This window comes from Falco biarmicus, chromosome 4, assembly GCF_023638135.1.
Source record: "Falco biarmicus isolate bFalBia1 chromosome 4, bFalBia1.pri, whole genome shotgun sequence".
NCBI lineage: Eukaryota > Metazoa > Chordata > Aves > Falconiformes > Falconidae > Falco > Falco biarmicus.
The window spans coordinates 47,394,184-47,421,108 of record NC_079291.1 but is presented as its reverse complement, the minus strand read 5'-3'; the positions used below and the strand labels follow the sequence as shown (position 1 = coordinate 47,421,108).

General features: G+C 37.6%; 1 protein-coding gene across 15 annotated transcripts in view; it reads left to right on the top strand.

The window, feature by feature from the left end:
- The window catches only part of PARD3 (par-3 family cell polarity regulator), a 459,181-nt gene that overhangs the window by 178,136 nt on the left and 254,120 nt on the right, over positions 1 to 26,925 (top strand). For 6 of the 15 annotated variants that reach the window (XM_056335022.1, XM_056335019.1, XM_056335020.1 and 3 more), the window contains exons 4-5: positions 7,065 to 7,270; positions 22,486 to 22,617. In XM_056335022.1, coding sequence (XP_056190997.1) covers positions 7,065 to 7,270; positions 22,486 to 22,617 — 338 coding nt within the window. The remainder of the gene's footprint in view (positions 1 to 7,064; positions 7,271 to 22,485; positions 22,618 to 26,925) is intronic. The other 9 variants (XM_056335028.1, XM_056335027.1, XM_056335021.1 and 6 more) reach the window with 2 other exon arrangements.

Genomic DNA, 26,925 nt, shown 5'->3' with positions numbered 1-26,925 from the left:
TTTCTGATCATAGGCATGCTAATACAGTATCTTGTATTTCTTAAAGTTATGCTAGCTCACAGTGGGTTTTTGTTTGCATGTTTTACACAGCCAAGTGAATTCTGTCCATATTTATGTGATGGTTAGGGACATACGCACACCTGTCAGATTCTGCAGGCTGAGTGTAGGAGTTCCCTGACCTGCCTCAGTTCATCTGCCATCTGGAAGACCACGTTGTGCATTTTTAGTGCTGCGGTATGGCCTCTGTCCTGCTCCTGATGTGGCTGCCTGCCAGATCTCCAACTGCATGGGGCGGTAGTATGAGGAAAATAGAATAGCTGTGATTTGTCATGATTTTAATGTGCAAATGCTTATAAATGTGCCATTTTAAAGCTAAAGAAATAAGGAAGTAGAGAAAAGTATTTGATAACATTGAAAATATGTGAGGAAGTGCATAAGCTGTTGTGTGAAGATCAATAGCTAGAAGAATAACTGAAAACAGTTGGATTTGTACATGAAGTAGTTATAAATATCTGGAATTGTGTGGAGTTAACAATGATTGTTTTTCTTTGTAAGACGAATAGCAGTCTTGTTATTTAACCAAGAGTTCCGAATGTAGAGAAATTCATTTTAGAAGTTGACGTTTTTAAGCATAAACATATTTTCAAGTAGAGAAACGCTAATTATCTAAACTATGCAATCTTAAGCTTTTGTATAATTATGAGAGAGTCATGAACACTAGGTAGTTGGCATTTATAGGTGAATTATGCACAATTGATGTAATACTTGCAAATGTTAAAATATTCAATATAATTTTAAGCATCTTGGAAATTCCAAGTCAATGTGAGCATAAACACTTCCGTATGGTTTGAAAATCATCATAGAAATCTTAAAAAGTTGGAGGCAGCCTTACTCTAGAGATTGTTGTCCCGTAGGGGGTTATGAGGGTTCCTGTTTTTTCTGGGGTTAACATCTTTAAATCTGGGAGAAGCAGTACTGTAAAAAGTTTGTTACTTAAATTTCCAGATGTTGATAAATTAGGAATGGAGAATAATGTGAATGGAGGAAAGATAAATAATAATACGGATGTAGTATTATTATTTTTCTTTCCTCAATTCATATTCATATATTTCCAGTATACATACTGGAAAAATGCAACTTAATTCAGCATGAATAAAGTTAACATATAAGAGTATTGATCTAAACTGAACATATACTTTAATTAGCAAGATAGAGGTGCTGAAGTGAGGCTATAGCAAAAAATTTAGGGCTTCTATGGATGTTCTGGATTGATACCATGACAATAAAATACCCAAATATGATTATTGGTGACCGTGCATTAGTGTCGAAGTTCAAAAAAAGACAGGGAGGCTGCTTCTTGTAAGAATAGCTGAAGACAATACTGAAGGTATGTTGTAAGATAAATACACTATTCTGGGTGTCTTCTGAACAAGTTAAGACCAGGATAATATTTACATAAATGAACAGTGGTAGAGAATTAGAGAGGCAGAGGTGAAGTTATGAGCTATGTAGCACCGTTTAGGGGAGAAATGCTATAATTGTCTGTGACACATGAAAGGAAAGGATAGTTTCATAAGTGAAGGAGAGATAACTAGTAATAGGAGGTTAAATTTTGGGAAAATAATAACAATTTAGAAAAAATATTCTGAAGGTTTTGACAAAGGAAACAGTATTCACTTTGGGAAATTCTTTTATTAAATAATCATTACTTAATAGCGGAATGGATTGTAGGGGAGATAAAAATAACGGCTCTGGGCCATGAATAGGGCGTTGGTGGTATAGGTTATCTTCTTCCTTTGCTGTCATGTCCAAAAGTATACTTCTGGTGGTATGCTGCAACTGGTGGTAGCTTTGCAGTGCTACTGTTTTGCATCCTTCCCCACAGCCACCTCCATATAGCATGCCTGAGATTGCTTCTGCAGGACAGATGATGCAGTTGTCCAGGGAGTAGTTCATCACCTCTGCAACTGCTTACATTTTTAAATATTTTTTTCTTTTCTAATTCAAGACTCCTACATTTGATTTGCACTGTTTTGTTAATACTGTAGAGAAGTTCTGGCTTATGTTAGCTGCTGCTAGGGTTTAATGCAGTTTGTAGGTAAGTTCACAATCAGCAGGTTTTTTTGTCTCCAACTGTTGTTCTTCTTTGTGTAGTCCAGTTTACAACAGCCTTAGTGGTCTTTGTAAGTTATCATTGTCTTGTCTCTAGAGGTTTGCAAGAAAGTTGAACTGATCTGGGAATTTGAGTTTTCAAAAGTCATGAGGGATGTTTGGCTGTTGCTGCCAAGTGAGTGGAACAAGGAACTGAACTGAACCTACTGAAACTGGAACCAGGGCCTGGGGAGCTCTGCTGGAGTCTGGAGTGCGAAACTCAAGGCTAATCTAAATATTTTAAAAAGATATTTCAGTTAAATATAGACAAAGTCTTAACTTGTAGTTTCAAGTATTTCAAGCTGAAAGTAGCCGTCCTGCATTCCTGAGCCTCAGGATGACCCTGATTCATCCTTCCTCTTGGCCTCCAGATGAGGATTTGAGTGGTAGGATGAGGTGGATGGGTGACACAGGCGTTGAGTCTCTGTCTCCCATCCCTGGACCAGTTTCTTGATGCTGAGGTAGGATCTACGTGTGCCTTGTGTATACAACATACCCTGATGTACATACGTATCTATGGGCTTATTTCAGGAACTCTGTCTAACCGGAGCAGCTTCCTTGTTGAAAGCTGCTCTTCCCCACAGAGTTTTTTGTTTTACTGAAGAATCATTTTCCCAGAGAAGGCTAGAGTATGGAGAGAAAACCAAAGTCCTGTTCAGGTCTATTCATCAGTCATGGGCCTGATGGTGTGTGTGAGGTGGCCAGAAATGACCATAAGATTATTTTTTCATTTCTGTGCCTTAAATTTCACTGCACACCACATTGTGCAAGCTGCCATGGCTGGCACTAAGGAGCTGAAATATTAGCTGAAATCTTCACAGAGTAAAATTATTTTGGCTATGCTATACAAATATAGGTATGTAGTTTTCTAGTCATGCCCTCCAAGCTGACATCTGAGAGGAAATTGGTATGGGAAGGTATGTATTAGCTTTATTCTGAGAGACCACTGTCCTCTGCTCTGAATGCCTGCATGCAGGGCGACATGCTCAGCTTTATGGATGAAATTTGCCAGACCCTCAAATGCTTTTCCTCGTGAGTGTATTTGAAAATCAGAGAAGGTGATGACCCTTTTAAAATAAAAATGGAATTGCTGGCAGGAAGGGAAGGTACAACTCTGTGTTCTTAACATTTAAAGATGGTTATAAAATGTGTATTGGTTGTTTTTATAATTTATAGTGAAACTGCTGTTGCTTTTAATAAAATGAGACTTCCAGTCAGAATTTCATGATTATGAATGTGAGCATTTTGCTATCCAGCTTGTATTTATCCTACAAATAACCATTTTCTAGCGGAACTGTGGCTATATACATAACTTAATGGGATTCTCTGTCACACATAATTCTTTCTGAAGTTATAGCGTTAGACTCATGGGTGAATACTTCAGGTCCTTGAATGTTGCTCAAGAACTGAGTTAGTGGTAACTTTCATGATTTTTAATTTAATTTTTCCTTAATTCTTAGACTTTTAAAACTTCCTGTAATTCATTATTAGATTTACCGTTTCAAGTGCTTATTTAAAAGGCACCTTAGCTGCAGAAGTAAATCAATATTTACAGTGCATTAGTGCCACAGAGAATTTGAAGCCTTGTGATTAGAGTTCATTGCTGTTTTATCCACTCTTCAAAGAAACCACAGACTTCAAACGGTATCAGCCATCATCCTGGAATCAGTGACATTGCATTGGTCCCGTGCGTACTTCATCTTGTGGTTTAATTATTAAGTTCCTCTCCTTTGATTTTTCTTTTAATATTTCAAAGTATATCCTCTTCAAATCTATAAATTCAAGTAAACCAGAAGATTGTAATGAACAATATATTCGTAGAAAAATCTGTTCAATTTATTCTTTTATGTTATTGTTTTAATGGAGAATATCAATACTGAATAGAATATTCAGTATAGAATTGGAGAGAGGAATGCAGAAGATTGTTTACCATTTGTGGTTAACATAGTGTGAATAAGATTTAATTCTTGGATTAATACCTGGAGTGCTATTGACCATTGCCAAGCAGCATACACTAGAGCTATCTCCCATGTGCTTGTCCCATTCTAGAAATTAAAAAAAAAAAAATAAATAATTTCCGTATATTTAAATTTCTAGTTTAACTGGGAAATACACAGATCTAACACACCCAAATTACTGTCTTTTATAATTCACTGTATTGTGAAGTTTGGTTAGTAATACAAATCACTTCTCCTTATGTATGGAACTATTTTCATAATGAGAGACTAGAACTGATCATGCTGCATGTTTATATTGCCAGAATTATTATTTTTTTTTTTTTAATACAGATTTGGAGAAGTGTTCAATAAATGTCTGAAATTATCTCAATAACTAACCTTACTAAAATGAAACGGGTTATATTAAATGTGGCTCATCAGTGAATAGACCTTGTAGAGAAACTTCTCATGTTAATGTTTTCTCTGGAGCATAGTAATATTTGGGAATTCCATTGCATGATTAACTTCCTGTATTGTGAAAAGTCTCTGCTACTTGGTGCAAACTGTCAGGCTTTCACTACAAAGTGAAAGGCAAGGCAGTGATAATTGCTCACTCCTCTCCAGGAGCGCTGTTTTGAATTCCAGTTTCTTTCTTTCTTTTTTGGTAATTCAGCTTATCTTCTTACAGAAGTTCACCCAACTGAACTTTCGTTTTGTCAAGCAATTTGAAGAAAAAGTGTAAAAACACAAGAACATTTTGCTTTCACCATGCTTATATATAGACATACAAGCATAAGGAGCAAGTGAACTCACGTTTGAAAATTGTAATTCTCTGTTGTAGGGTGGGTAGCTAAGGCAAACAAGGATAATATGGACGGGCTGCTGCTTGGAACAGATATAGATTGGTATTTTTCTTAAGTGGCACTACATACCACAGAGCCACTTTCTTGCTCAGGCTAATCTAATAAATGAGAGTGTATGTTCAGGACTATGCCAGCAGCACAGGCACCCCTGTTAATGGGTCACTTCATTACACATCACGGGCCTGTTGCCGGGACTGCAGCTGTACCGCCTTTGTTACAGACATCTCTTGTGGTTTGGTAGTGTACTGTTATGATGTTTGTCATCTAGGGGGAAATGAGAGGCTTTACCTTCAGCTGCTTCATGAAACCTGAAGTAATTGAAGACAAGTCAATCAAAGAAAAACCCTCTATTATGAGTTTATGAGTATATACTGAGTAATCAAAATGGAAATAGAGTTGACTCAGACCATAAATACTTTTCTGTGTAATTAAAGTGATCTTTCCTGAAATATTCTTTTAATTACTTCTAGTTCTGTTATACACATTTATAGGTGTATATACATATGTATGTGTATAAATATGTGTATAATTACTTCTAAAAGCAAACATTTTGTTTGCTGGAAATTAACTCTTGTGAATATCTGTGTTATGAACATGAAGAAAAATGGAATTTTCAAAGGAAAAAGAAATAGTATAACAATTGTGGAGAAAACCCATTAATTAATTCTTTGTATTCTTGTTTACCGGAGTGAAATAGAGTGACTGTTTTGGTATTTGGTTGTGTAACGCTTCTGCATATCTCAGCAGCACAAGTCCTAGTTGACTAAAAACCCCCAACTCACACATTTTCTTAGCGTGATACAGTTTACTGTATTTCTCAGTGTCTCTATAATGCCATGCAAAAAAGATGCTTTGGTATTATTATACGTAACATTAACATAAACATATTGTAAAGTTTGAGACAGTCATTTAGTGAACCGCTGTCATTGTGCGTTTTTTTGCTAGCATTTTGAGACATACCCCTTCAGCTTCCTTGGGAATTGTTTCATCAAAGCATTAAAACGTAGATTTCTTTCTCAGCTGTTGCCCAGTGTGCCTCTCCCAGTGACTCTGCTGCTTACATGCCGTAGGCTTCACCTTTTCTTTTCCACTTCACACTCAAGGTTCCCAGTGCAGCAGTAAAGAGAAATGCAACTGATAAATCATGTCCCCTCCATTCTGATGCTGAGTGGGAAAGTGCTAAGAGGTCACAAATACAGGCAATGAAACTTCTGTTTGGGCAAGGAGACGATAGATATGTGGATATTTGTTGTAGGATAATAAATGAAATTGGAAAAAATTAAGTTGTATTTCAAGAGAAACTAACTTTAATGTGTCATCAATGCTTCCAGAATGGATTTGACCTCTACATATATTAAAAAAACCTATCGCTTTGCAATCAGTCTACCTGACTGCTGTATCATTTATTACTAATGAAATATTTTTCTCCTGTCAGCCATGCCAGCTGGAAGGCTAAGGGAATCAGGGTAAATCAGCACAGATCTTCTTTCAGCTGTCAGGAAGAGGCAAAGGAAGAATGCAGAATAGAAAACAGTCAATTTCATAAGTTTTGGGAAAGAAACTGAGAGTGTATTTTAGAAGGCGAGGAGGCTGCCTTTCACTGTAGAGAGGCTGGTGTGCAGCTTCTTGCAGGCGTGTTGTGGTGGCAGTGCCCATGCTGCAGCTGTGGCAGTGGAGTGGGGGTCACATCAGCCTACTCCACCCCTTACTTTGTCATGAGGCCGTTGAATTTAGGCCTTTGGCTACTTGCTTTTTAAAATACCTGTAAGTTACCTTAGCCTCTTAGTTGTTCAAGCTTATGCATTTTTTTAATTTTACACAACCAACGACAGATAGTAGCTATGCTGTGTTTGTATGTGTAAAGCCAATGAACTCTGCTAGATTTGGAGTTAGGTTTTGCCCTCATTTTCTTCTCGTGTGGCCAAGCAGCAAGGCTGTGGTTTTGAGGAAACAGACCTTGTCCTTGAGGAGCTATGCTGAGGTCAATAACTCCTTACTCTGTGAAACCACATTTGGTCAAACCACCCATCAAGAGCTTGAAAAAATATTTTTCCTATGTGAAAAACATTTGAAATCTAGTCAGTGTTTATTTACTGTCTGCTTTATTCTTCAGATATGCCTCTTCATGTCCGACGTAGTAGTGACCCTGCACTGATTGGCCTCTCAACCTCTGTAAGTGACACAAATTTTTCTTCAGAAGAGCCTTCACGGAAAAACCCTACAAGGTGGTCCACAACAGCAGGCTTTCTCAAGCAGAACACCCCCGGTGTACCCAGCACTCATGAAAGAAAGGTATATTTCTTTCCCCCTCTTTATCCAGTAAGTGGCAAATGTCCTTGAATTCTTGTTTTGTCCTTCTCTCACCTTCTCCTGGTTTAAACTTGTGATTTATGACCTTGTCCACCAAGCCCCATCATCAGCAGAGCAGTGTTTGGCTCACACGTGTCCCGCCCTTCAGGGACTCTCTGTGATGCCCACAGTGGGGGCCCTAAAAACTTGATTTTTGCCATTAACCGTAGCTGAAACTGATTACTCATTACTCTGCAAAGCAGGGCCTAAATGCTGTCACACGTTTTCTTTGAATGCAAATAGGCCATGTCTATAATGATTTTTAGTAATCTCCACAGACGTCCTAATGTCAATGAATAATCTGCGTGCCCACAGCAGTTCTGGTCTGTCTTTCTGACACGGCATTGCTAGTTTTTACTTTCTAAGGCACTAGTAAAGTAATACAAAACATAAATTGCAAATGCTGTCCATCCTTGATAACATTCTTGAAACTAAAACAGTGTAATGTACAGTGAGTATTTTTTCCTTCATTTTTCCAATATGATTTCAGTATCTCTACACGAATTGCATTATTAACTAAAAAAGTCAGCAGGAAGTTCCTTTCGCAGTGCATTATTGAAAATATATTGAAGAAATATTCCCTTTTGTACAAGCCCCTGACATTACCCATTATTGTGATGGTAACTTGCAGACAAACTCAAAAGGAAAACCATATATATATATATATATATATTCCAATAGAAATGAGTAATTTTTAAAGCAAGTTGCACTTTTGGTTGCCATTCTGACTGCACAGCACAAAATCCTGTTGGAAAAGACACATCTTATTATAGCTATTTTATTTTTTTCTTTATTAATATTTTTTCATTATTTTTATTATTAATTCTGTGTAGTATAAATGCAAACTAAGACTGCAGCTGAGACTCCCAAATAAAGTCTTCACATGCTGCTAATGAACTGAGCTATCTTCAGTGGGCTTACGGTTATTTCAGACACATCTATAAAAGCACAGTACTCAGGCATTGAGGTCCATGTTCTTACAGAGATGCCCGTTTAACATGGTATTGTTAGGTCTCTGCTGGTATATTTTCTGTCACTTGTACTGGTGTGGCACAGAAAGTGCATGTTGTTTCAAAAGATGTCTTTTATACTATTCTGATGTGAAGAAGAAAAATGATAATTAATCTATTTGAAGTGTTAACATTTTTAGTTAATTTTTCTGAAATCATAATGAGACTGTACTTCATTACACCACAAGCATAAATATGGAGGGCCATACAGCATAATCAGATTTCTTGGAGTGTCTGAAGTTAGCAGAAATTGAAGGGAATTGAACAGCAGCTGATCTTTCACACTAGTCGTCTTGCATCATTAGTTGTTCAGCATGTACATACTCTTGATTTTTGTGTAAGTGTTTCATGTCTCTTGGAGCATGGTGACCAAACTGGAAAGGAATGCATGTGACCTTATGTAGTGATGGGAGGCAAGGCACAAGAGAACATTAAATCAAGATTGGAAAGGACTAACATAAGTTAGTTAGCACAATAGATACTAATAATTTGTTTTACCTTTTTTTGCACACTGTATACATCGACCCTTTGAATACAGCAGCTCACTGAATGCACTATTTTTAATAAGATGCAGTAAACAACTGGAATTAAATAATAATTGCTTGTGCAACATATGTTATGAATTAATCCCAAATTCATTTGTGCTAGACTTGTTTTTTTCATCTTTTTTCAGCATCTTGATTTCTTCATGTGAGTCAAGATTTTGTAGTAAATCCTAGTTCTCTTAGGAATGGATATTAAGAGTTCTCCTTTCATTTCCCAGTATTAGCAAAGATTGATTTTGTAGTATTATTCTAAAAGGCTCATTTTTGAAGTCTGTGTCACCAATCCCTTACCAAAGTACTAACTAACACTGAATTTTTACAAATGTATTTTGGTTAGTTGAACTATGACAAGTCCTCACTACTTTTCTTATGTTAGGTTGTTTTCTTCAGCTACTCAGATAACAAAAAGAGATGGCTGTGCTTTGTTCCAGACCGTTTCATTGATTGTAGATGACACAGACATTTCAAGCAAGGCAATGAGAACAATCTTAATTTTCTGCTCAGTGCATTGGGCTTGAGCACCCATATATCTTTTGTGGGCGGATGGCACTATGTAATGTTTTCACTGCAGTTCTCTTTCTTGACAGCGCAAGAACATATGTTCTTGGGCTGAGATTTGCAGCACAGTTGTAGATTAGCAACTTTGCCCCAGCAGTATCTTGCAGAAACAAGAAAAGGGTTTCTGGGAGAGTTGCCAAAAGCTTCATCTACCTACTGACTCTTAAGAGTAGTGACATTACTTTCAGCCTGTCACCTCAAAAGAGAAATAATTGACAGGTAGAAACCCTGTCCAATTTTTGGAGGAATTAGCAGAGGGAAACTGCATGTGTGTATCTGGTGGAAGGGATTTATCTCTTGGGGACAAGCAAGAGAAGACTCCTTATTGGTGTTTGTTGCATTTTGGGTAAGAAGAATTTGGAATGGCAGGAAAATGGGCAGATGCCCAAGCTGAGATGAAGTGAAGGGGTGGGAATTCTGCCATGCACTGAAAGCTGCAAGGATCCAGGACAAATGCCAGTAGTACTGGGCAAACAGAAGGGGAAAAGGGCACTGGGAAAGAGGAAAAATGTGGCTGTTTGAAGGACCCCGTTGAAGAAACTGTAGTGCTATCTGTAGTTATTAGGGTAGATGAGGCAGCACATCAGGCTCTCCTGTGTCCTTAGGGGAAGAAGACAATGACCAGAAAGGGACAGAGTTTGGTTTGGAGGGGTCTGAGTTGGTCCTGCAAAGATCTGAATGTGTGTTAACTTGAGATGCATTTCTGATACAGTAAGAAGGTTGTTTTGGTGTGAAACCTTGCACTAAACTGGATGTGCTCTCTTATATTTCATATCATCTTATTGTTAATAAACATCATATTTATTGTCAGGATATCACAATACACGCTGTGTTTCCTTAGAATTGGAATCTTCATTATTTCTGGTTTCTGTGTTCATCTGTAAGAGCAACTTGAAACCAGATGTTCTGTGTCCCAAAGTACTTATTTATTTGAAGAATTATCATTGTTATTGATTATTTACAAGTTATTATAGTTTTGGTAACTGCTCAGCTAGGTAATTCCTGGCTTGTCCTTCTGTATCCTTCTCATGATTGATCTCAACCAAATGATTAGGACTCCTTGTCTGTGCAAGTATTTACAAAATGGGCTCATGATTAGCAGCAGTTTTAGCAGGTAAATTTACTTCTCGGGATTTTTAAAAAACTGAATATTAAAATCACTTTCAGATACCTTGTTTTTGTGAGAGACATACTAGGTAATACAGGTGACTCACAGCTTGGCTTAATCCTGTCTCTTGCTTCCTTCAGCCATTCTAATGAAACGAGAAGAAATCTCTTAGTAAAAATATCTTCTCAAAGGCCTGCAGTAATACCTGATTTGCAAGCTGTAATTTTGTTTGAATTGTGTTGAACTGTACAGCTGAACAGATTATATGCAGCTGAAGCATATAATGTGTGCTCTTTTCCACTGCAGTAAAATGTTTTTTGATATTGTTGTTTTCTGAATAACTGTTGATTTGAATCATGTTCTTAATAATTCAGTACCAAAGCCTACTGGCTTGCTTAGTTGCCTGTAATAGGTGTGAGCTGCATTAATGAAAAAATCATGTTTCTTTTCCCTTAATGTTTCCGTTACTGTATTGGAAGAATATAAATGCAACAACCAGATATGTTACATCTTATAACGACTGTGAATTAATTATCCTATGTATTTTCAGTGTGCTTTATTTTTAAATTTGTATCTCCATTTGTGGCAAGGAATTGCATATTGTTACAAATTAGTTACCTGCTTTGATCCTGCTTCTCTGAAAGACACAAGGCTTATCTAGTTAACCTGCCTTGCTTAATGCAGGGATAAACCATGGCTAACTGGCTTATGAAAAATTTCCCACTGTGACTTTTCTGAATTTGATTCATATGTTGTTGCATCAGAGATAACGGCATTGGTACAGCAGAAAGATGTGAAAATGTACAGTAAAAAGGAGAGCTCAAGAGAGAGCAGTGAAAGAGAAAAATGATTGTGCGTGGGCTTCTGTGCCTCTCTCGCTCCTGGGTTCACCCACCTGGAGCAAAGCAAATGGCATGCAACATGCTCTGCAGGGTGGATCAGCAACAGCAAACACATAGCTGAGTGTACTTGGCACATCGTTTTTAAAATAAATGTTTTCTTGTCTTTTTGCCTTTGCCATTTAGTCAGCAACCAGGCATTTTTGCTTGTTTGTTTTTAAATGGTTTGTCCATAGATGTATTTTGAAGTTGAAAATAGCCATACCTTCCAGGAATAATTATTTTTAGGATGTGCTTTTCTTCCTACTTGGAAACCGAATCTTTTCGGGCTCTGTAAACTGCAGAGGAAGTATTTGAAACCATATCGGAGTGATCTAAGTGTCATCTAGTGTCAAATCCCTTACCTGTAGAGCATTGTGTTTCCCATGTCTCTTCTTGCAGGTATTTTTGCTCTTTCTGTGGGTTGAGACTGATAAGTATAAATTTTCAGATTGCTGGATTGTAGGGGTTTTTATTTATTTATGTGAATGATGCAATGCTTTCTAATACTCTTTCTAAACAGTATAAAAAATATTTCTCTAATGAAGTATGCCTAGGTAGGAGAAAAGCATGCATGCATTATATGAAAAGCTTCAACAATAATGGTATGTCAGTGTCAAAATCAGTTCTAAAGTGAAAATTAGTTTCATTTAGCTTTGAGTCTTTTTAAACACAGCTTAGTGAAGTTTGCTTTATCACTGTCACCAAAGACATCGTATTTCAATAGATTTTAACTATAATTCAGAGAATTGAAGAGCCCTGTATTAGAACTCTTGTGTGTTAGTGTCATTTTATAGTCAGGGAGTCTGGATTTCAGATTGTAAATCAATTATTTTGACTAGGAAAGACTGTGGACTAAAAGACTGGGCATCATTCTGGGAAAAAGAGACCGGAATGTTGCTGATGCTTCTTGGGAACCTGAGTCTCTGGTTTGTACGCCTGCATAAGGGAGGTGGCATGTATCAGATGGACAGTGTTGGTAAAGGGCTGTAATACAGTGGAATCAGCTAAGGAGAAGTACAGGGTAAATGCAAAGAACCTGACAGCTCTGTCATGATAGGTTTTAAACCCCCACGTAATGAACGGAGCTTTCTGCTTTCAAAATAAAAATGCAGTGTGTTAAACAGAAGTTCTGAAGGATTCAGTAGCCATGAATATTTCTTCATCCGTGTTTATCTAAGCAGGGGTTTTGTCTTTTCAGTGAGACAGTCACAATTTTTGTCATTTCAGATGTGATTTCACATAGACTGAGAGGAAGAGAGAATGAGAGTTATTCACAGATGATGAAATAGTGTTTTAATGCAGAAAATGTTATAGGAGAAAGAGTAATGGAAATTCAAAGCACAAAAGTCACATACATGAGTTTTCTTTCTTTGTGGTGGTAGCGTGTTGCTGACAACTTGTCATGCGATGATGAAATAGTTTAGTGGAATCATACCCAAACAGAGTGCAATATAAAATAAACACTGTATGTGTGATTTTTGTCCTGGGTAGTTTGTAATATTCATGACTTGCACAGAACAGCTGAGGTTGGAAAGTACCTCTGGAGATACCTAGTCTAACCTTTCTGGTCAAAGCAGTGTCAACTAGAGCAGGTTACTTAGTTCTGTGTCCAGTCAGGTATTGAGTATATACATCTGCAAGGATGGAGGCTGCGCCACCTCTCTGGGCGACCTCTTCCAGTGTTTGATCACCCTTACAGTAAGAAAGCTGTTTCTTATGTTTTGAGTTAATAACTTGTTTTCTTTATATGCCCGTTGCCTCTTGTACTTTCACTGGATACCATGAAGAAAAATCAGACTTCCTTTAGCAAAGCAGCTAGTGATATTTTAGTGCAATAAAATATGAAATCTCTATGAAAGATCTTAAAATTCCTGACTGTCAAAACGTGAGAACAAATACAGTATTTCTTATCATCATCACATTGGGAATGAGAGAGACAAAGTAAAAAATCCTTGCCTAGTGCACAGAGAGGTAACAGCCAATGTGCATCACTTGATGCTGTGCTTTTCTGTTTGCCGAGAACTGTGTACACAGACAGGATTCAACTGTTTGCATCCAACAGTCAGTCATGACCAGATGTGTTAAGAAGCAGGGAAAAAGCCAACAACAAAACCAACAAATCCGAAGTGAAAGTGAGATTTTTCTCCATTTTTTTAATTGTTTTACCTCATGGATTATTAGTTGCAAGATAGAGAGATCTGAGAGCTGGTGAGGTTTTTCCCACTTCTGCTCTGAGACTGAGCAAGTCTGTTGATCACTTTCCATCTCTGTTCTTCATCAGTAGTGTAGGAAGAATGTGTATTTTTCTCCTAGTACTGAGCTATCCCATCTCTCTTTCTGTGTAATTGGTGAGCAATGTCTGGGTGAGCTATGTCTGGTCCATAGGTGAGGGAACACAGTGCTGCTTCACAAGCTGGGAGTGCCAAGGAGGGTCTGGATAAGCGAGTCTCTTTCTTACTGGTGATGAAAGAGTGGTGGAACTGCACAGGTTGTTTGTCTTTTCATTTCAGTAAATGTGTAGAGCACCTCTCTGAGAGGCAATGAAAGCTATACTGAAGACTGAAAGCTTTCAAGTATGTGGTGTAGGATAACTGAAGTTGTAACAAACAGCTGACTTTTCCTCTGCCATTCATCTAAGTGAATGTGTACTTAGCAGATTCCCATGTTTCAATGTTCATCTTTAGTTCTTTTAATTATTTTTTGGTGTTCTTATAGCTTACTCTGGGTTTGGGAGTGAAAAACTCTGAGCCTGAAAGAGTAAGTTGATAAAAGATTAAGTAAGTTAAAAAAAAGTTGAATTCTCAGGTTTAGTGATTTTTTTTTTTTTTTTTTTTTTTTAAGTTTAGAAACACACATACATTTTTTCATTGGCAATAGTTGTATCCAGGTTTTGACCTGCTTTCATCTATTTAGTTGCAACCCACAACTGTGCATTTACAGCATACACCTATGGTTCAGGAGTTTCTGCAGAATCATATATTTGTCCATCTTGTTTTCATATTATCAAGGTTGTGTATTGGTACAAAGCAGGTCTAGATTTTGGCTGAATGTGTAGCTGGCAAATAAAAAAAGTTTAAAGTACAATCCAGGTTGCAGGCTGTGCTTCCCTACAGTGTTCTGACATAAGCCTGCATGGTTTAAACAGTATTTATTTCAGCCTTTTTTGCTGTATTTGTTGTATTTTTAAACAAACCTATGTCATCTTGGAATAAATACCAATCACACAGGAAGACAAGGAAAGACAAGCAGGCAAAGCAGTCTCAGAATAAATTTCAGACCAGTATGTGGAACCAACCTGTACAAAGGAGTAGTGTGGCTGGAGAGGGCATAGTAAGCTTTAATTAGTGGGTGTGCTGGTTTTGGCTGGGATAATTTTCTTCAAAGTAGCTGGTTACGGGGCTGTGCTTTGGATCTGTGCTGAGAACAGCGCTGATAACACGGGGCTGCTTATGTTCCTGCCAAGCAGGGCTTGCGCAGCCCCAGGGGCTTTTCTGCCTCTCGCCGCACCCTACCTGCCTGCTGATGGGAGGTGGCGAGTGAATTCCTTGTTTTACTTTGCTTGCATGTGTGGCTTTTATTTTACCTGTTAAACTGTCTTTATCTCAACCCACGAGTTTTCTCACTTTTCTGACTCTCTTCCCCCATTCCACCGGGCAGAAGCGAGTGGGTGGCTGTGTGGGCTTAGTTGCCGGCCGGGGTTAAACCATGACAGTGGGGCAATTCGGCACCAGTAAATACAGGATTTCAAACCAGGAATGCCTAGTCACCCTCTGGGCTTATTTCTGGTATGACTGAATTTGGGGCTGAAGTAGATGTCACTTAGCCTGGTTTTGTTTCACGGCCTGATAGAAAAGGGACGATCATTCTGTGCTACCGCCCAGTTTTATTGTCTCTTTATAAACGAGCTCTTCAGCCCCTACATATAGATGTCCAGCTTAAGACCGTTGCTTACTGAGCACACAAAGTAAAAGAAATCTGGACAAAAGCTAAAACCAAAAGCTAAAGCCAAGGCACAGCCACTTTGCTTGCCACGGGTTTGGGGCATTGCCCTCCTGCTTCTGACCTTAAATCGCTGCTCTTCTCTGTGCTTGTCCATGTAATGAAGAAAGGGGTGGTGGTGGTGGAATATTTTTAGTTTGAGAAGACAGAACGGTTAAGTCATCCCCTGGGCTCCTTTCATCGTTTCAGGACTGCAGATGCAAGTCTCTAAATGTACAAACAGCCAGTTGTACCATTTTAGAGATACGTCCACCGGAAGGCAGCGACCCGACACTTAACAGGACACTGCTGGTGGCTCATAAGTTATTCTTCATTTCGAGATCTGGATGTAACACCCTTGGGAAGTTCCCCGTACCCCAGTGTTTGTTGCCCTTAGCTACCTGAATATATTTAATATTAACATTCCATTTTTTGAGTCCTGTCTTCGGAGTGTACTTTTGAAATTAATTCATTATTGGCTTTTTTCCCCTCCTGCAATTTAATTTCTTGGCTCTTCCAAGGAATCAACTGAAAGGATGTAGACGTTTAAAATAAATGAACAACTTTAAAAATGCTATTTCATCTAAATTCAAATTGACATAAAACATTGTTAGATTTGGGTACAAAAGCAAGTATCCTGGTGAAAATGGCATGATTGTGCGTAATTATATTGCTGCATTCAAATAGATAGCTGTATAGATTCATATATAGCTGGGTATACCTAGAACTCTTTAGTGGCCTTTGAAGTGACACCACAAGATCCCTTCCAACCCAAACCATTCTATGATTCTATGAGATTTCACTTCAGTGAAAAATAGTAGAAGGGGAGAATGGTTTTGAAGTATAATGTATAGAGGAATCAGAACTATAGCTTCATGGCATTTTAAGTTAACTGGTTCATTTACTTTTCTTTAAAATGAAACTATGGAAAACCGTGCCTTTTTAGTTAAGAAGCTTACAGAAGTAAAATCCAGCTTCTGAATTATAATTACAGAATATCAACTGCCATATGTTATTTGGGATTGTTTTACATTATCTCTTGTGAGGTTTTATAGTGAGATGAATAAGTAAAAAGTGAATGGAAGAAGCAGCTTCTTTCCTGTCCCTCAGTCTTTCTCAGTTATTTCTCAGTCTGAGAAATAACAATATACACTGCCTGGTAGTTTCTGGCTTTGCATGTATACATGCAGAGATCATGACATTTTTGATTTTTCTGTTGTAAACAAGAGAGATGAACAGAATGTTTTGGATAGGCAGTCTCATGTTTTTTAGTTTATTCTTAATTTAGCCCATATTCTTTGACACTAGATATTTACATATAACACTGCATGCACAGAAAAACTGTCCATTCATCATGGCCCCTAGTTATTGCTTTTTGTTAAGGTCAGGCCTTGCTTGTCAATCAGAGGATAACATGGAATATATGAATTGGAATTAGACAACTGGAAATTTCTGAGCAGAAAGTGATAGAACTTCAGCAGAACACTGGCTTTTCAATTGCCTTTTTCCTTGTTGGCATCTAATGAATTATTGTCGATACGTAGTGCATTAATTCTATTCACGTAGCTGTAGAAAGAGTATTTCTGAAGACAAGTCTTTCTGAAACCATCAGAATGACTACAGAGTGGTCATTCTTCTCATCTATTTTCATCATAAATAGGGCATGCAAGTTCTTTATTAGACCATTAGATTTACATCTTCTGCATCCTAAGAGAGTTTTTACCAGCTGTTGGAAATGATCAGTGTTCCAGGTCAGAGCTGAGAGGAGGCATGAAGCTGCGACAATTCTTCAGTGTGAGAGTTCTCTTTACTCCTTGGAGAATGGCCTAAGATCAAAAGGATCCTGATACTGGGTGACTGGAACTGGTTCCCTCTTACATGTGTTAGATGGCTGGGCTATAGCTGGATTATTGTACCTTCCGAGGTCATGTTCTTCAATACAAAAAAAAAAAAAAAAGGGGGGGGGGGGGGGGGGCAAAAAATAGCAAGCTTTGAAACTAAACTGTAGAATGATGAAGTAACCTGAATCTAGCCAGAGGAAAAGGAAGCTCACCTAAACAGTAGTGTCTGTTTTTCAAAATATAGAGATATTTATAGAGTGACTGGTACAATTAGTTTCAAGGTAAATTGTTGAAATTTGGTACAATTTGTTGTTAAAAAGTTGTTGATGGATAGACAGAACAGTTCCAAATCTGACCTTGTGTAAGACTTAGGGTTTTTTTTGAAGGGAATTTCTGTTCATTCAGTACATCTTTTGACATAATTAATTTCCCATATGTAATGTATTTTCTCTGTAAAATAGACAGTATTTGTGCAGACTTTTTTTTTTTTTTTTTTTCTTTAGAAATGGGGGTCAGTTAGTCTTAGCTCTCATTTATTTTTCTAAAGTCCAGTTAAACAAACAAAAAACCCCAACCCAACAAAACCAAAACAAACAAAAAGCTCCAGGACCTTCAGACAGCATGGAAAATGGATATATGTGTATGCTACTATATTTATAAACAGATGTTTGCATCAGACAGTTATTTACATAAACTATATGGAACTTTTGTTAATTACAGCTTTTAGCATCCTCTCAGAGAGTGATATGAAACTGTTCAGGGTCTAGCATGGACATAGTGGAGCATAAAAAGAAAGAAGAGCAGGCTATTTAGTGATTAAACAACAATAAATACACTTGTAGGCATGAATTTGCCCAGAGTCTGTCAAACAAAATTATAAATGCAAAAGATTAAATGAAGTCTCGTCTCTCATGAACATATCTCAATCTGAGGCCATCACAAGGAATCAAACCCAAGCAAGCAAGAAGCCATTCCCAAAGTGCACAGTGTACAAGAAAAAAGAATGGATAGCAAAAAAAAATAATATCAGTACCCAAAATGGTGTCCCTTAGTGAATATCCAAAATGAGAGGTGAGCAATTTGCTGTAGAAATAATTAAAGTGAAAACTTGGTTTACATTTTTGGGTTTCCTTCCAGAGAATTATGACGAAGAGATCTTTGAGTTTTATTTTTTTTCTCTCTCCTCTTGTATTGCTATCCAGTATTAAAAAAAAACCAAACAACCCAAACTCACACCAAAATTTGCAATAGTTTATATTAGGCATACAAGTGGTCAAAACAAAGGGAAAAATGCAACTTCTTCGCTATTCAGGAAGTGGCCTAGTGGCATATGAAATAAGACATGGGACTGTCACCATACCGTGTGGAGGATGTTCTGGTTGGGTTAGTGATGCTGGGAGTCTGTAGGGGTACAACTGGGTTAAAATCATGAGTGAGTTTATGCACTGATAGCTAGTAACTGAAGTACACAGATCATGCTAATGCATAATTTCATCTACAAGCTGCAGAGTCTTTGATGAGGAGCTTGTTATATATTGCAAATCATCTGAAATTAAAAGTCTAATAAAACTGCTTCATTTTTCTTGTCCCCTTTCACCCAGCCCTCCAGCAAAGCCCCACAGGGACACCATTCTATGCTAAATCTTAAGGTGTTAAATTGTGTGTCCTCATTAGAAATACTGCAAAATACGGCTGTGAAGTGTAGTGGTATATTGTGACTTGACAGTTTTAGTGTTATATTGATCAATTTCCATTTCAAGTATGATAAAACTGATGCAGCCTGTGGTCCCCAAACACGTTTGGGAAAGAAACTTTTTTTCAAAAAAAAAAATTAGAGCATTTAATTGTAACTGATGATGCATGTCAGCCCCAGTCCCAGGAGGGCTTACAGCTGCAGCTCCAGAAGAAAAGAGAATTCCCTGCATGACCCTGATGGTTTGTGTACCATGAAATCTTTTTCTTTATGATACTGAAGTTAAAAGCAACATGCACCTTTGCCAGTTGGTTATTGGGAGCATGTGTGCTAATGCTAGATCATGCTGAATAGAAGTTAAGCTTTCTGGGTTAACATTTGCATATTTTTTTTAAAAAAAACAGCCATATATATATATAGAAATAAATAAATAAACTAGCAAAGAACATTGCAGCTGGTTCAGTAAATCCCAATGTCAAAGCTGCAGTGTTGTGTTTTTCACATCCCCCTCTACAGTTTATCACCACTGCTGTCTTTGAATTAGACCTGGCAGCAGCAGCAATGCAGATCCCTGCATAGATGGGGTTCCAGGTAATCAGCAGCACCTTAGGGTTTTGCTGTGTAGCTGTCTGTGAGAAGGACCGTGTGCGGCACTGTTGGAAGCACTGATGCCTGCCTCTGGTCTAGCTTAGTTGCCACCCATGGAGTACAGGGATAGCTGTTTGCCAAAAAGCAATGACAAAGGAGTGAAGGACTTGGCTATGGCCAGTTGTTTTTCTAACATTTCACTGGCTAACAGCAACATGACTCTGTGTGATTTCAGCACTGGTGAGGTATTTTATTTTACTCTGATAATAGCACAATTTTGAGCCCCTGAGCAGCACTGAGAAACACAAGAAATTACAGGAGCCACATCTCTCTACCATTCCAGCTTTTACTTCTGCTGTCAGAAAAATTACTGAGTGACTTTGATGCCTTCTGTATAAAATGAACTGGTATAGGTCTTAGCAGGAGAAAGGCAGGCTTCTACAGAAGTGGGCTACATCAGAAATACTTCAGTAGATTGGATGAATATACTCTTCTGGTCAGCACAAATAGTATTAGGAGTAAACTCCTTTCAGATTTCTTGACAGTATAGATGCACCAAAAAGAGGCCTAATTCAACTCTTTCAGCTTAGATTGTTTCACAATATATTTGTGTGTAGTGGCATTTAAGACTTTACAGCATCAAGTTCCAATGTAAAGTCCAAGCAATAAGGCTGTCCTATGTGTATCAGATCAGAGACAATGTTTGAAAGATTGACGAACATATCCTTGATGAACTTTTTTCCTTCTCTCTTGCTCTTGCAAAACACTTGTGTGCACAGAATGCTGTGTGGAGAGTGAATTTTGTGCAGCATAGATAAAAATGTTTTTTTTTTAGAAAGTTTGTATTGAACATTGTAAACATGAGTTAATAAAAAATGGAATTATCTGTAAAGTACAGAAATACAGACAACATCTCGTTACATAGGAAGAAATTCCTATTCATTCAGAGTAGGTGATGGTCTGCTAGATGGCGAGTTATTGTTAGGTGACTAACTTTTATACCAGCTGTATATGGGGTTTTTTTGTGCATAAAATGATCTTTTGTAATTTCTTTGTCAAATTTTGATTTTGTTATAACTTCCCACCACATTAAGCAAGAGAAATTGTTGTTTTGGCTCATAGCAGCTTTGCCACCTTTGTCACCAGAAAAGTAGAACTGAATAAGAGAAGCAACAGGAACAAATCAATTTGTACACACCATTCCCTGTCTTCTGTGGCTCTACTAATGGACAGTTTTACAAAGCAGTGACTGACTGCCACTGTTCCTTTCTAAGCAAGAGACTGAGCAAGTTTCTAGCTTGTTTTGTGGTTAACCACACTGGAAAATTGATTTTTTTTATTTTTTATTTTTAGTTGCTGAATGACACAAAGTTCTTACTATGGCAGGGTAAACTAATTTATGGTGGTGATTTGTTAGGCTGGTTACTTGTGCAGACATATTTTTACAAGGTTATCTTATGCTGCTTGAATTCAAGCTTTAATGTCTTGAAATGGAAGACTTATTTCATACTACAAAGTCTCTTTCAAGAAAAGAAGTTGTCATCCATTAAGAAAGCTTAAGTGTGATATGTCTGGGAAAAGACCGCTCTCACACAGGAAGCTTTTGAAAACTGCTGCATATCACAGTTATACTAAGACCTGAATTTCCTAGCAAAGCCTGTCATACATTTACAAGAAATAAAGTTGTGAAGGACAATTGTAAGGCAATTGATGCTACAGTCCGTATTTTAGAATGTTGGACTAATACTGTGCCAGGCCAAAGAAATATGAATACCATAAACAGAAAAAGGAAATACTTATGCTGATGGAATGAAGTATTGATTTAAGAAAGGGTCAAAAATCAGCTGTGTGCTATAAATAAGAAAATAGGGTTTAGTTGCAAACATGCACTGGTGTTTGTTTATTTTTTCAGAGATTTTCAAGATTCCTAAAAGTGGTAGTATTGCAAAATATGTAGGACTACATTCCTGCTTTTAAAATAGATTCTCTAAATTATCTGGTTTGGTATGAAGATAGACAAACATTGACTTGAAAAAATACTCTGCTTCTGAAGAGAGATACTTATAGCACATTTATAATTCCATTTTGAAAAGCTAAGTAAAATTTCAATTCCATGTATTATTTCAGGTAGAGGGAACTAACCTATGAGTAACTCATTGACTTTGAGCTAAGGGTAACTCATCATCAAGGCTCTGCCTCTGTGTTTTTATTGGCTTTTAGTGATCAGGATGGGTAAGGTCTAATAATCTTTAGAAGCTGAAGAATTTGTACAGCTTGTGGGAAGGATGTGCAGGCAAACTCATCAATTAGGAGGAAAAAGAAATCTTTTTTTTATCCATCTCAATAGGAGAAATGTATCTCCGTCAGCACAATCTCCACCTGCTGCCATTTTACAAATGTGACTGTATTCATATACCTTCAGGCAAACCAAGCAAAGCATTAATATGGAGAATAGTAAATCAAGTTTTGAACTCTATAGCATGCTATTCTGGTCTACAGTACACTACCTGGAGCAGTGAGACACCTTTGATAGTAAAATTGATTACATACAGAGAGACTTCGAAAAGTTACATAGTGGCCTTAGCTGTCACTGGTTGGACTGATGTATGGTATATTTGCTTTTGGTGAGAATGAAAGCAAGAGCCATGAGAGTTCTTCCAGAGAAGCCTTGCTGAGTATGTAGTTGGGAAGTCTGGGCACTTGAGGTTTGAAGTTGGAAAAGAGAGGGTAGTGAAGCACAAGTGGGTGCAGAAGCTACAAATCCACCAAAGGCTTTAACTGGGCTTCACTGGCCTTAAGGAAGGGGAGCTCTTGCAATTGAATGGATGGGCAATTGTGTTGTCCTTGGGTCTAGCCAGACCTGTGTTCTCCTTTGTCAATCTTCCTTTTGTATTTGTTTAATAACCAGCTGCATTGTTAACGTGCAAGGACTGGTTTTTTTTTTTTTTTTTTATAAGACACTTTTTTGTTTCTTTTAAACTAGAAAGATGAAAACTACAGAAGCCTACCACGAGATACTAATAGCTGGTCTAACCAGTTTCAGAGAGACAATGCTCGTTCATCGTTAAGTGCCAGTCATCCCATGGTGGACAAGTGGCTGGAGAGGCAAGAACAGGTAATATATATGTGTGTGTATATATATATTACTTTATCAATCTAATCTTTATGGTACTCCAAGCTATTACAAAGAAGTATATTCTTATGTGATACAGGCTTTAAATGTGATACAAGCACCGGCAGTGTGCTGGCTAAATTTGCAAGGCATTCGTTCTGCTTCCAAAAAGACTGCATCAAGACTGAAATGGACACCTGCAGATTATTTCATTTTTGAGTCGTTAACACATTTATATAGTATGTGGAATGCTGCTGTTCTTAACCACCGATACCAACAGGGTTATTCTAAATAGATATCATATAGATTATATATAGAGGTATAATAATACCAAAATAATAAACATTTGATAAATATTTTGCTGTTGAAAGCCAATAGTTTTACTACAGAGTAGCCAAATGTGGGTCAGTTTTGGCATTGAACTTTTAAATGCTTGTTATTTTTAACATTGTAAAATATATTAAATTATAAATTTGAAGACAATATTGTCATACTTATTTAGAGTACATTTATATTGCTTTTGATCTTGGGCTTTTTTGAGACACTGACTAATTCCAACTTGTTTTTTTTCTATTAATAAGGTCGTAGTCAAAGAGATTTAAAGGTCTGAGATTAAAATTACCTAGCATTCACTTTATGTATTTGCATGTGTCTGAAATTTTCCAGGAAATGTCTTCAAATGTGTAATGAAAAATGCATCTTTACTGTGGAGACTGGTAACACGATAGGAAGCCCATGTATAGGATAGTGCATGTGTAGGATTATTACTTCATTTTTCTTCTTTATACAAAGTGACGTGAAAACATTGAGTTTTTCATTGAACATAAATGTACACATTTTGTAATTTACAGCAATAGAACATAAAACCAGAATTTGCTTTATACAGAGGAGCTTCAAAATGAAATTTGCCGCTTGACACAGCCTGAGCTTCTTACCCTGTGCTTCGTGAATGGAGGGGAAAGTTCAGTGTCCAGCACTGGGCTGGTGTCCTGGAACTGGTGTCCTTCACCACAAATCCCATACTGATATTTGAAGTCCAGCATTGCCAAATCCAAGGACGTTTCAAACTTTATTCAATCCCATTCTTAGTTAAAAAGGAGCTTATGTAATATCACAGAGTGTAAAAACCTAAAAAACCCCAAATACAAACTATTAGCTATTTTTATATCTTGTAATTAGCTGCAGGTTCATTTAAAATTATATGTTTTAAGAGAAAACCTCTTGTCTTTGGTCCTGGTATATTTTCCTCTGCACATATATTGATATTGGTAGTCCTGTTACTGTATTCCTCTCAAAAAATGGAGAGGTAGTGCAGATGAGTTTAGCTGCTGTCTCTGTATCTGCCTGTGTTGAAATGGAAAGTTGGTGCCCAGATTTGAAAGCTTCTGTGATGGTTCTGCTTGTTTGATGATTTCAAGGCATATTTCCATGCATCATTAGATTCTCACCATGGCAGTTAACAAAACTGTTGTCTCAGCAAAAGAAGTTGGATTAGAAATCTTAATAGTGATCATCTTATAAAATGTTGGGTACATAAGTATTTTAATATATGATGTTTATATTAACTTTTGTGCTGATTTTGGTCTCTGAACAACTTCATTATTTCAATTTATTCACCAGTTAAGTAAATAATTGGGCACTAGGGTAGTCTGGAAGCATATTTGTTACCCGAGTTAACTGTTGGAGGTCTGAAATTGGAAATAATGTTTCTTCTGAGCAAATTTTCTGGTTTTTGTTTTTGTTTGTTTGTGGTGGTGTTTGCTGAGAGAGAGTGTTTGTTCTTTAAATGTGTTAATGAATCTGCATGTACCTGGAAGACCAGGATCCTTTTGCGATTTCATATCAGCAGGATAATTAATTAGACTGAAACATGCTTAACAGGGTATGCCAGGGGAAGAAAGCCTGTAGTGAGAGTGGGATGCAGTGCAGTTCTGCAGGGAGATGGAAGGGAAGAGCCTGGCAGGGGATGGAGTAGCTCCAGATAAGAGATACTTTTCCACTCTTTTTTGGGGTTTTCAATACTAATATCTTTTTCAGTATCTGTTGTGGACTTTTGTTTCCCACTGGCTAAGCCTTTCACTTCTGTGAAGAGGAAATTCGAGTGATGAGGTTGCCATCTGGCATAATCAATTAATTTAGCAACTTCTAGTCCTGTTCATGTGTGCTTGACAGAGCTGTGGAGGGGCAGTGGTTTGTGCACCCCACCAGTACGTGCATAAAAAGTAGCAGACAGCAGGTCTGGCACCAAGGGTAAGGCAGTGACAGTGCCAGAAACCTATAGGGCAGAAACCATTGCAGATACTGCAGTCATAATAGTCCTGGTCTAACCTGCCTTTATGGCTCTTTAGAAAAGACAGTAGTAAACACTGGATTCGTCTTGCAGACTCCAGAGGCTTGTTGTCGGATGAAGGGTCTTCTGGCCTGGATTGAGTTACTTCTCTGTTTGCCTCATATCTTACTTTTGAATATAAGGTGAAAAAAATTTGCAGGATGATCTTTGTCAGCTTCTAACATATGTGAAGATTCACTGGAATTGTGCTTTGAGGAGTGAAAGGTGTGATGTGCTGAAGTGCAATTATTTTTGTGTGGACAATGCCTCATTTCCTATAAACAGAGCTATGGAGCAAACTAATTCCGCAGCATCACAGCCCAATCTGCAGATGAAATGCAAGAGACCTTGTTTCTATGAAATCAGTATAAGCTGCTCTTGCAGAGTCTAATAAAGGGACAGAATTAGATATGTTTGAGTAGTTGTTAGAGAAATAGTTCTGTAAACTTGTCTAGGTTTTAGTGCCTAAAAATAGAGGAATGCATGAAGCCTGTTGAAATTCCTGGAGTAATTGCTTTTGCTCCAATCTATTGTGCTTTACTAGGGCTCTGCTAAATTAGAGTGATACATCAAAGAAATGGAAAAGATTAATTCTGCTTTCTGAGTCCTTGAAGGTATTCTGGTTGTATATGCTGGTTAGCTGTATCTACCTAACAATTGCTCCCGGTTCCAGAGCCCTCTGGTTGTCCGCAGGGCAAATGATCCATGTATTTGTTGGAAAGTCTGGTATTTCTCGGGCCCACAAAGTAATTTACATGAAACTTTGTACCAAAGAATCATTTCACCACCATAAAGTCTAAAATCCATACAGTTTCAGAATACAGTTAGAAAGTTAAGGATTGTATTTTTCACTCTGTCACTCAATTGTTTCATTAATTCTTTCCTACAGATTGTCAAGTCCAAGGAAAAAAATTTGCAATTTTTCAATTAATACCATAAAAAAGTTGGGGTTTTTTATTCACCTTGCCCTCCACAGCACTTTCTTTTCTCCCACAGCAACCAAACTTTAAGGATTAGTTGAAAAATCTTACTTCCTCTGAAATTTATTCATATATATGGTAATGTCACTTTTATTTGAGAAATCTTTTCTCCCTCAGCTCACCTGAAGACTTGCTCAGGCCCTGATCAAATCTGGACTCATGCTGTTTCATACCAGGGAGGCATGAAAAGGAAATGCATGAAAGAGTTAAACTTTTCACCAATTCCTTAAGTTTGAGTACACAGAAAGCTTCTCTCGGGTGGTCGTTTTAGTTTCTTTAGTCAAAAATTGGAACTGGCAGCAATCAAGGCACCTTGAAGTGAAATAGTGTGTTCCTTGCTCTGCTGGCGAGGCCTGTTTCGCAGAAGGATGAAGAGCACCCGGCTGTGCTGTGTGCTGGGAAGGGGTGCGAGAGCAGCAGGGGATGGAAATCCCTCAGCAGCCCTGCTTAATTATGAAGTGGTTGATCAAATTTGCAGACACATCAGGATTGGTTCAATTAAAGCTATATGTAAATCTATAAACATCTATCTGTCTATCTATCTATCTATCTATCTATCTATCTATCTATCTATCTATCTATCTATCTTTGTATTTGGTATGTATCTGTATTTGTCAATGCATGAAAGCAAGGTAGGCGAAGGAGTAAAATTTCATGGTTATTACTGAAGAACAGGTTTGATTTCGAAATTCCCAATAGCTTTCTCTAGTGTCTGGCAAAAGCCAGAGATTAAAGCAAATCAAATGTATTCTGCAATGGGAAGAGAAGTTGATTACTACTGCTGTCTTCTGGAACAGAAATGCGCTGTATGGAACACTTTCCCTAAGTTAGTCTTGTTCATGACATCTGTCCATAGTAATCTGATACAGTTTATCCGATTCCTTTTTGAACAAGATCAGACGTGCAAGTAGCATATGGTCTTGTATCTCTAGCTGTAGAGTACCTGCCTTCAGCTTGTATTTTCAGTAAAATAAGGCTTGCTTTTAATATGATTGAATATAC